Source organism: Salmo salar, chromosome 09 (assembly GCF_965601325.2).
Source record: "Salmo salar chromosome 09, fSalSal1, whole genome shotgun sequence".
Lineage (NCBI taxonomy): Eukaryota > Metazoa > Chordata > Actinopteri > Salmoniformes > Salmonidae > Salmo > Salmo salar.
The window spans coordinates 68,954,833-68,966,834 of NC_138299.1; the positions used below are offsets into that span (position 1 = coordinate 68,954,833).

General features: G+C 40.1%; 1 protein-coding gene across 1 annotated transcript in view; it reads left to right on the forward strand.

The window, feature by feature from the left end:
- mgat4b (alpha-1,3-mannosyl-glycoprotein 4-beta-N-acetylglucosaminyltransferase B) overlaps positions 1-11,311 on the forward strand; it is a 242,742-nt gene extending 231,431 nt beyond the window's left edge. Inside the window, exons 13-15 of the mRNA XM_045723878.2 lie at positions 1,707-1,794; positions 8,829-8,941; positions 9,197-11,311. Coding sequence (XP_045579834.1) covers positions 1,707-1,794; positions 8,829-8,941; positions 9,197-9,220 — 225 coding nt within the window. The 3' untranslated portion in view covers positions 9,221-11,311. The remainder of the gene's footprint in view (positions 1-1,706; positions 1,795-8,828; positions 8,942-9,196) is intronic.
- The last annotated feature ends 691 nt before the right edge of the window (positions 11,312-12,002 follow it).

Sequence of the window (12,002 nt, forward strand, 5' to 3'; positions counted from 1 at the left end):
AAGATCCCACAGTTGACGGTGCATGTCAGAGCAAAAACCAAGCCTTGAGGTCGAAGGAATTGTCCGTAGGTCACCGAGACAGGATTATGTCGAGGCACAGATCTGGGGAAGGGTACCAAAATATTTCTGCAGCATTGAAGGTCCCCAAGAACACAGTGGCCTCCATCATTCTTAAATGGAAGAAGTTTGGAACCACCAAGACTGTTCCTAGAGCTGGCCGCCCGGCCGAAGTGAGTAATCAGGGGAGAAGGGCTTTTGTCAGGGAGGTGACCAAGAATCCAATGGTCATTCTGTGGAGATGGGAGAACCTTCCAGAAGGACAACCACCTCTGTAGCACTCCACCAATCAGGCATTTATTGTAGATTGGCCAGATGGAAGCCACTCTTCAGAAAAAGGCACATGACAGCCCGCTTGGAGTTTGCCAAAATGCACCTAAAGGACTCTCAGTCCATGAGAAAGACCATCCCTACAGTGAAGCATGCTGGTGGCAGCATCATGCTGTGGGGATGTTTTTCGTTGGCAGGGACTGGGAGACTAGTCAGGATCGAGGGAATTATGAATGGAGCAAAGTACAGAAAGATTCTTAATGAAAACCTGCTCCAGAGCGCTCAGGACCTCTGATAAAGTTCACCTTCCAACAGGATAACGACCCTAAGCACACAGCCAAGACAACGCAGAAGTGGCTTCGGGACACGTCTTTGAATGTCCTCAAGTGGCCCAGCCAGAGCCCAGACTTGAACCCGATCGAACATCTCTGGAGAGACCTGAAAATAACTGTGCAGCGATGCTCCCCATCCAACCTGACAGAGCTTGAGAAGAATGGGAGAAACTTCTCAAATACAGGTGTGCCAAGCTTGTAGAATCATACCCAAGAAGACTCTATGTTTTAATCGCTGTCAAAGTGCTTCAGCAAAGTACTGAGTTAAGGGTCTGAGTATTTATGTAAATGTGATATTTCCGTTTATAAAAACCTGTTTATGAAAATGTAAAAAACCTGTTTTTGCTTTTTTCGTTATGGGGTATTGTGTGTAGATTAATGAGTTTTTTTTCTTATTTAATCAATTTTAGAAAAAGGCTGTAACATAACAAAATGTGGAAAATGTCACTATGTGCTAATGGAAGTGTTGCATGTCTTTAGACCCATGACAAGTTGAGAGAGAGAGAACCTCGCTGTCAGGTGCAGTTCAACGTTGGGTGGGAAATGTAATATTTTGACTACCATAATCACTTGTGTGGTCATCCCGCATTGATTTCTATTTAGAGCAACAGAATAGGAAAAACCTCTTAAAAGATCAGCTTATTTTTCCTCTTTCCGTCCTCCCGTCCTTTCTCCTTCATTGCTTTAGGTAAACAAGTCAAACCGATACTGTATTTCTCCAACAGTCAGATTGGATATGACACAGCAGCAACACTAGAGTCCCGCTTCCTTCGGCTCCCTTTACTATGAAGACTCATTGATATCGCTACTCTTTTATTATGTTGTGAAACAGAGAGATCGTAGTTAGGTTGGATCTGAGCTCATGGCTAGTGCTGTGAGGTGAAAAGAGGACAATAGAGTAGAGTTTGCTGTTCTGAATGCATTGGTTGATGATGTATAGATTGAAGCTGTGATCTGAGTGCAGATCAGGGTTGCTGCCTGCATCGATCTTGGTGTATTGTGCGTACCTGTATTGTGTTCCTCACACACCTATCTCTTCTCCTACAGAATATCCAGTCTGAGAAAGAGGCCTTGAAAGAGGGGAGAGAGAAAACACCAAAATACCACAGAACAGAGGACGGCTTTATCAGAATAGGTGAGTATTGGTATGAAAAACGGCTTTGCCTGGGTCTTGTACGCAAGGAAGGAAAACATGGATTCGTCCAATTAGAAACATGTTTTTGTTTTCCGTTGCAAAACACTTTGTTACAGTACGTTCTAATGAAAACGTCCCAGAATTCAATTAGCACCATGCTACCGAGGACATGTTTCAATAGGTGGTAATTAGTACTGGGTATTTATTTACCAGTGGTGTTAAGAACTAGTACTGCAGACAGGATCACCCAAAGCCCACACTATTCTCCCTGCCAGAATATCCCTCAATGTCTTTCCCTATTGTTTTCATCTATCCATCCATCAATTCTCTCCTCCGTCTAACAAAAACCTTGTGGCAGATACACCAGCAAACAGGGACAGTTCACACAGACTGAGACAGGTCCTGACAAAAAACACACACAGGCCTCTGACTGTTGATTTTATTAGGATCCCCATTAGCCAACGCCAATTATCGAGGGCTCCAACGGTACCGATTAGTTGCTGCACAATCTAGCACTTTTACAGGATGATGGGTCAGTGGTAGGAGTGGATAAGAGCTAACTTCACAGTTTGAGTAGACCTTAGGAGCTCTTTCTGAAATTGTATGAAGTGCAAGGAAAGTGTTGCGCCGGTGTGCTTTAAAATGATAGCATTGTGCTCATTGAAGAGAACGGATGAAATTACATTACAATGTTCATATCATGTTGAAATAGGAAGACAGGTTAAAATTGTGTTAAAATGTGGTGGGAAAAAGGGTTTGAGGTGAATTCCGTTACAACTGATGCAGTAACAAGTGTTACATACTTTATGGTTCCTTCCTTAATTACAGATCTGAGAGGGGTGGATTTGGTCAATGCAATAGGGTAGAAACCTTGCTTTCATTACAGTATTATCCAATGACATACAGATGATTGATTAATTCAATTAAGGAAGGAAGTAAGGGAGGAGGAAGCAAGTGAGGATGTATTCTTTCAGTTTTTAAGCAGGGCCCCGTGCCTGTCATTCAAGTCTATGAAACACAGCCACAATGACCTCTTGTTCTCCGCACTAGCTTTTATCCCATTGAATATGGAACTCCTTATGACATTAGGGCTGGGAATTGCCAGGGACCTCATGATACAGTATCATCACAATACTTACAGCGCCTTCAGAAGATATTCACACCTCTTGACTTTTTCCACATTTTGTTGTGTTACAAAGTGGGATTAAATTTGGTTTTCAACGAGCGACACAAAAATACTCTGTCAAAGTAGAAAAAAAATTATTATAATTGTTTTTATTCATTGAAAATAAAAACTAATATTTGGATTAGATAAGAATTTAACCCCCTGAGTCAATACGTGTTAGAATCAACTTTGGCAGTGATTACAGCTGTGAGTCTTTCTGGGTAAATCTCTAAGAGTTTTGCAAACCTGGATTATACAATATTTGCCCATTTATTCTTTTAGAAATTCTTCAAGCTCTGTCAAGTTACTTTTTGATCGTTGCTTGACAGCCATTTTCAAGTCTTGTCATAGATTTTCAAGCTTATTTAAGTCAAAACTGTAACTAGGACACTCGGGAACATTCAAAGTCATCTTGGTAAGCTACTCCAGTGTATATTTCGCCTTGCGTTTTAGGTTATTGTCCTGCTGAAAGGTGGATTTGTCTCCCAGTGTCTGTTAGAGAGCACACTGAACCAGGTTTTCCTCTAGGACTTTGCTTGTGCTTAGCTCTATTCCTTTTCTTTTTATTAACAAAAAAAACTCCCTAGTCCTTGCCAATGACAAGCATACCCATAACATGATGCAGCCACCACCATGCTTGAAAATATGAAGAGTGCTCCTCAGTGATGTTGTTTTGGATTTGCCCCAAACATAATGCTTTGTATTTAGGACACATTTTTTGCTGTTTTACTTTAGTGCCTTATTGCAAACAGGATGCATGTTTTGGAATATTTATATTCTGTACAGGTGTCCTTCTTTTCACTTTGTCATTTAGGTTAGTATTGTGGAGTAACTACAATGTTGTTGATCCATTCTATCACAGCCATTTAACTCTTTAAATGGTTTAAAATCACCATTGGTGAAATTCCTGAGTGTTTTCCTTCCTCACCGTCAACTGAGTTACAAAGGGCGCCTTATCTTTGTTGTGAGTGGGTGTATTTATACACCATCCAAAGTGTAATTAATAACTTCACCATGCTCAAAGGAATATTCAATGTCTGTCTGTTTTTTTTTTTTACCCATGTACCAATCAGTGCCTTTTTTTTTGCGAGGCATTGGAAAACCTCCCTGGTCTTTGTGGTTGAATCTGTGCTTAAAATGTATTGCTCGACTGAGGGACCTTACAGATACGGTAATTGTATGTGTGGGTTGAACACCTTTATTGCACACAGAGTTAGTCCATGCAACGTATTATGTGACTTGTTCCGCACATTTTTACGGCTGAAGTTATTTAGGCCTGCCATAACAAAGGTCTTGAATACTTATTGACTCAAGACAAAACAGTTTTTCATTTTTATTAATTTGTAAACATTTCTAAAAAACATAATTCTTACATTATGGAGTATTGTGTGTAGATCAGTGAAACAAAAACTACATTTAATACATTTTAAATTCTGGCAGTAACACATCAAAATGTGGAAAAGGTCAAGGGATGTGAATACTTTCTGAAGACACTGTAGGTGCTGGTACGGTATGTATTGTGGTTATTGCGATTCTATGTATTGCAATTCGATACTGTGTTTTTATTGCACGTTGATATGTTAACCATATTGCTCACTAAATGTCTGTTGCATAGAGATGAGAGCATGAGAAAATTCCTTTTGATCATTTGTGGAATAAAGTGCTGAAAACATTTTCGCTCACTATTAAAAAAGATGGAGAACAAGCTATAGGATGAAAAATACCAGAGGTTTGTTGCAGGTAGAGCTTACTAGCGCTAGCTAACTATGCTTAGTATTGGTATAATATTGTCCAAAATAATATTGGGAGATGTAACTGTATCGATTTCCCCCTCCCCCCATCCTTATGACATCAATTAAATTATTACAAGCGCTCCCACTCATTCATTATCAGTTCATGCAGGAATGAATATCAATCTGGCACAGTAGTTCACGTTTCGACCAAATAAATGAATTGTGTGATATTGCTATCAAATGTTCATCAGGTTATATTTCTCCTTCCAGCTCCACTCAGTAGAATATTAGCTTTCAGCTGTAGTGTAACCTAAAACACAACTCACTCTATCCTCCCAATGTTTGATTTGATACTCTACGTTGTGGAACTAGATTTATAGGAGAGAGAATTTATTTTGTATAGGTAGCATTTCTGTAGTAGAGCGCAGTGGCGATTTTAGCATGTAAATCTTGGTGGGGAAAAAATAAATAAATGTAGGATGCATGCCAGCAAACCCACTACACTACACAACACAACACTAAACAGTACATTAATTGCACTATAACGGTGACAAACGGTTGCCCACGAACTGTTAGGGCCTACATAAAGCTGTCCCAACAGCAGTCCCAAAATCTTACCACTGCTACACCTGGCTATCAGTGGAGCTTGTCTGTCAGCGAAAAAGTTCATTCAGACTGATTTACTGCCTTTTAAAAAACATAGCTGATATGGCTGACTTGCTTAAACAAATGTGGTTTCTACTGACAATTGAGATGTACAAACTATGGCATAATGAGACGACGTGGATAATTGAAATTACGGATTGCCTCTTAAGACATTAATGAGCGAGCTAGGACGGACGTAGTCAATATAACTATTTGTTCAGCACTTTTGAAATGTACAGCAACAGAATTCAGAACATGGGCCATTCTTATAGTTCTCCCTGGTCACCTTGTCAGAACCATAGGATAAATAAAGGGGGCATATAAGCAGACAATGAAAGCTCTTACAATATTCGATGATTACATTTCTCAAAGACAGGTTATAATCTACATGTGCACCACCAAGTCAGAACAGTAGGCGAAAATAGACTAAATTATTAGGGTGAGGCAACATATTGTGTAAGTATTCCTTTCTTAGCTACAGTATACATATCTCCCTGGGATATTACATAATTTATGCAGCAGCATACAAAACATTTTTGAACCTTGTTGTGCTGTGTTCACTTGAACATGTCATGACTGTCCTGATCAGGTCAGGGTACAGGAGACCACCACCCTACAGATTATCTCCCAAACCCCCAACAGAGGAGGAGAGATCTAGGGGTCTGAAGATGTGGGGGTTTTATGACCCCTCACGCCCATAATAAACCTTAGGCCACAGAGAAATTCCTTTGTCCTCACAATGGAGAACTGGCCTCAGAACATTAAACATGCAATAAAGGGACTTTGGAACAATGGTTTCCGTCAGCCACAATGGTGGTCATGACGAGAGGTGGAATATGAAAATGTATGTAACTTTTGTATTGTTATTAAAGGTTAAGAGATGACGTTATTATGAAAACATTGTACCTTTAAGAGTTTTCCCAGTATATGCCTGATGTTTGTACATTGTACGTTGTGTGGAAAATATCCAAATCAAAGAGAATGTTTTGGTAAAGATGAGATGTGAAGGTAGTGTCTAAAATAGGATTTTAGTCAAATCTAGGCCTTGCCCCTTAACTTGGTCCGCCCAGAGAATTGCCCTAAAGGCGGTTACGCCCACTTCTGACCCGAGGGTATAAGACAGGAGAGTGAAGAATTAACATATCAGACTAATTGACCCCAAGCTGCAGCGTCAAAGTCAACGAACCCCAAAACGAAACACAAGGTTGAAGACAAAGAAATCTTTTTCTACACGAGCTACGGACGAGTAGCTGTGTCTAAGCGGGTGAATTCAAGCCGAACCACCCAGCCTCCACTCTCCATTGAATCGTGGTATCTACACCGTTCGAGTCCGAAGCTGTGAGCTCTGAGCTACAGAGCTGTCTGTCCTCAGAAGACCCCTTTCAGATCAAGGGCGAGGGATCAGACCCCTAAGCCAAGAAGGACACTGACATCGTGAGGACAACCAGAGAGTTGCGCCGGAGAAGTGCGTCATTGAGAAGCCTAAACGACACACGCGGAGCTTCCCACCTGAGACCTCCAACACGTAATTACATCATTATATTCTGACCCATAAGAGCGGCAGTTCGGGGCAAGGCTAGGTTTAAATAAGCATGGCTGACAAATGAACCAAATGTATATTTCTCTCATGTACTTTCTTGGTTTCTCTCTCTTTTAAATCCCCATTTTGGGTAACACGTGCCATAGTGTGTTGGCCCGTTATACTAAGTCCTAATCAATAGCTGGACTGTGTTTTGTGTATGTGTATTTTTATCATCATTTTAGCTTGCTAGTAAATAAATAATCAACTAAGATTGGTGTGGTAAACTCATTGGTGGGACCCGGGTCCGTGCAGATTCCCGGATTATGCGACGTTCAGACATGAGACAAGAGGTTGATTAATTTAGCGACTGTTGTAAAATCGATATTCTGATATCCTTTGAGTTAATTTGGGAAATAGAAACTCAATCAAAATAATGTTCCCATGGTGCCCCAGGTTAATGAGTTAATAATTGCTTGATTCATTGCTTAATTCATTTAATCACGCAATTATAAACCGTTAATCATTCGATGAGCAACAGTCGTCACATTAACTAATACAACGTCACGACAAACAGGAAGGTGGCGCGACGGTCCTTTGTGGGCAAATTTTATCATCAAAGTCTGGCATTCTCTGGATTTATGGTGCTTTCAAGACAACTGGGAACTTGAGAGAAGAAGGGGGAAAAAAAGTAGAATCATGATGACATCAGTGATCTTCAGGTCATAGCTCTAGAAAGAGGCCCGAGTTGGATGAAAGTTAACTTATTTTCCCAGCCGAAGCTAGTTTTTCCCAAGTTCCCAGTTGTCTTGAACTCACTAAAATCCGATTTTGCAATTCCGAGTTAACAGTTGTTTTAGAGCGTGGCACAAATCATGCTTCATTTGACAGCATGGTCAATGTTGAATGTTTATAATTTTAAACTAGGAAAAGAGACACTTAATCTTAGACTTGGGACCACACAGCCACTCCACTGAATTGCAGGCTAATGATTGCTTTGCAATGCTTGCAGTTAACCACTGATTCCTTCCAAACCACTCATTGTTGAATTAGCGATTTCCAACTTGTTGTGTATTGTATGTGCAATGGCCGATGAGCATCAATACGTTTTATCTATCATTTCTCTTCATTATTTCTCTTCATATGACAAGGATTAAAAAGGATTTGCCAGTAGACTGTGGACTTGATTCATGATGATGACTGCTAGCTAAGATTTTGAAAGTATGATGTTGACATGAACAGTCCAATCAAAGCTACTGTAGATTATAATGTGATTTGATGTGACTTTATCTGTGGCCAATGACCTTGAGCCTTCATGGATGGGCACTTCTAATATAACTATATGGCAGCACCCAAGAGACTTGCATATTCTAGCTCTACACTTAGAATTGGCGGTGACGTTGTGTCCCCATGAGTGATAGAACATTAAGCCAATCACGACGCAACGCTCTATATTTTCTGCCCGGCTTGCCCCACCATCACAAAAAAGTACTGAGCTAGGCTGAAACACATGCATTTTGGAGCTGCCTTACTGAAGAAAACATAACATAAAAGAGACCATGTTTGTATGCGGCTTTATTAACTCAATGATATTTGGATTATTTTTACATTGTTTGCAAACTGATATATATGTGACAGGTATTAATGCCAAAATAACATACAAAACAGGAAATGTGGGGCTGAATGTGCCCTGAATGACGGGTCGCCACTGGTTGAGCGAGAAAGAAATGGAAGCAAAGCATGTTATGGTCGTATTTGATACAACCTCTTTGGCTTGAACCAATTGAAATGTCAACACAACATATCTTGACTAACATATCTTGACTCTGTTATAATTTCAGAGCTTGAAGTACAAATGCAATACAATGCTGCATCATGACTATGGTGTTTATTGAGGAAGTCAATAGATTTCCAGCCACAGTCCATTAGTTATATTGGTTTGATATATTGATCCTCTCTCTCTGTCCTCTAGGAGTGTTTCATAATGGGATCGCCGAGGGGGAGGTAGACCCCACGTTCGGGCCACTGGAGGCTCTTCGTCTCTCTGTGATCACAGACTGCCCCGTCTGGGTGATCCTGAGTGAGGTAAGCCGGCCCAGCCATCACCCGTTCAACACAGAGCCTTGGGAGCGTTGTCTCATAAAGAACCGCTTGAATTTTTGTTAATTTAAAGTGATAGCTTACTGAAAATTCTTAGTTGGTCAGATGTTTTCAGGCCTCAAAAGTGGTCTAATGTCAAGTTTAATCCATTAATCCATTCAAAGCTATCCTTTGTGGAGGTAAATCTTTTAAACAGATGCCTAGGATTTTGTCTCAAATACCATGTCTGTTGCACTTCAGATATTCATCAAGAAAGCAGAGTGAACTTCAACACCCCGCAGCAATACCTCAGTCATCCGTTTATCCGTTCCGCAGAGGAACATAGCCTTCACAAGCCATACTCATTCCTTGGCTTTTGGCAATGAGTTTCTCGAGTGCGATCAGAGTGCGCCATCTTCTGACGCGATCTTGCCATCGCAGGGTACTACTGAGACCGTCAGCCCAATTCACTGTTGACAGACCTCATAGGAAGATCTGCCCAGACGCGAAATTGGAGAACGTGCGGCTCCGTGTGGACGACACACAGAGTACGCTGTATTTAGGAAACTGTATTTATGTGTACATAAAGGTTTATGTTTTAAATAACTGTAATTACACTGGTAATTGTCAAATAGCTGGCGAGATTGCCTCTCCCCTTTTGATGACAATATGACAATAAAATATTGCTGCTTCAGAATCAAAGACTTGGCAACACAGTCAACCAGATATGACAAAATTGTGCAACTTCAATATCATTTAATCATGTATGACAAATGTTCCTGGTTTTACCCAAATATATACATAAAATACCTATGTATGTGGATATTGGCCTAATATGCATATTTATGTAACACAATCATATGAATGATCTCTGTTATGTGTGTTGATATGTATATACAGTGAGTGAATGTCCACAAAAGTCCGTCAGAAAAGTAGCCTAGGCTTATACAGTGTAGAAGGAAATTGAACTTTAGCTAAAAAGTACATACTTGTCTGTTTGAATAAAATGTATTTATATGGTCAATTCTAAAGCCAGAAGTCAATGTAGGAACACTATGATTATGGTTCGAACATCTGTTTGTTGTTTATTTCATGGACCATCATTGCTTACATAACCCCCCCTCCGCCTATCAATTTGCCTTAATGTGACATGGAGTAAACCCGGTTGTTGGGATAAATCAATGTAAGCCATGGCCAGACATGAGCTCCTCTATTGCATTAGCTAGGAAACCAGAAAAGACAGCTGTCTCAATAATACAGGAAACATACTGTATATCTGGCTTCGCTGTTGGATTTGCTCCGTCTGCCAAATATCAGATACATGTTGTTAGTTGTATCCAAGGGGCCACTGGAGATGCACGTGGCTACAGAGTAATTGTTTGGACTGGTCGGATGTAAGAGAAATATGTAGCTCTAACCAATGCATGAAGAATCATCTTTACTGTCAATTGGATCTTTGTTTCTCATAATGACCATGAAGAAGTCAAGGAAAGACCCCTCTGTCTGATTTAAGTTCCACTCAAGTGAGGTCTGAAAGAGAGAAACTGTCCAATATGACAACCCCTCTCTTTCCACATAGTCTGCACTACTATTACATTGAGTTGGAAGTCAAACTTATTCAAGGACTGTAATTGTCCCGACACCAGACTTATACAGTACATCTTCCAAATAGGCTCTGTAAATGCACAGGCTACACTCAACTTTTATGCATTACTACGATGCAAAGGGTAAATAGCAGTAAAGGGACACATTAATTTGCTTTTGTATACTTGGATCCACATACTATTTTTTTTCCCAGAGCCCTACCACAAAACCCTTGAAAGCTCTTGATCGAAAATCTAAAAGAGTTGTGTCGGCAAAGAACAATATTATGGGATTTCAGCCAATACGCGTGTACTGAAAAATAATACGCTTGGGAACTTATAGCAGCTTCGAGGCCGCTTTCCTATCGAATACCGACAGGCAACAGTTGCTAATTCTGTTCAACATCAACACAGTTTCTCAGCAACGACAGAAATAAACTGGTTTTCCGTTCATTGAGGTGTGCACTCCAGGGTCAGTCAGCGCAAACTGGAGGTTGTGCCAAAACGATTTGTCTTAGCAGCCCCATCAATGTTGTTGGTATGGCCGCTATACAATAGCAGGTGCACGGTTGCATTAAATCAACGGAGGGCAATGGACAGAAAAATCTGAACTGTACCCAATGACTCTGACCGGCCCTGTGCTAAGAAGGAGAAATTGTTTTATTTTCTTGTAAGAGCCACTGGAATGCATTGCTATTATACGTTGTATTTTGTATCGTTTAGATAAAATATATTTAATGACGTTATCTTCTATCCAATCTGTGAATTGTAATAAAGACAGAATTTCAATTGACTTGTTTTTGTTTTTTCAAAGTTAATCTCTTGTCAATTCAATGCAAATCTGAGTATGCTAATCTCGCCTATATGTGGATTAGTTTGCTGTTATGAATGTGCAAGGGTCACATTCCTTGCATACTGTCATCAATGGACCATGTGACTGCAATGTCCCATTTATTGCAGTAGGTTGGATGCAAGAGAGTATGTGTAGTTATTACTATGTGACAATCTTTTGTGATGTTTTGTAGGGTAGGCTATTTAATATTTTCATTTAGCTGCATACAGACAGTGCACTTCAGAATAACAATGTATAGAATACAGCATTTATTTTTAAACATTATTCTCCATACAATATAATGTAACACTACACAAATCCTGTCCGTTACTATGGGGCTCGAACACACCTACATTTAGCCAGGATGGGGACATGCAATATGAATTTTGTGGTTTTTGATAATCATGGTGAGGAAAAAGAGCGGTATTCTAATTAATTGTACCTTATTGAATAAGTATCCACCATATTCTAACCACTAGGCTACCTGGGCGGCAGGTAGCCTAGTGGTTAGAGCATTGGACTAGTAACTGAAAGGTTACAAGATCAAATCCCTGAGCTGACAAGGTAAAAAATCTGTCATTCTGCCCCTGAACAAGGCACTGTTCCTAAGCTGTCATTGAAAATAAGAATTTGTTTTTAAATAAAGGTTAAA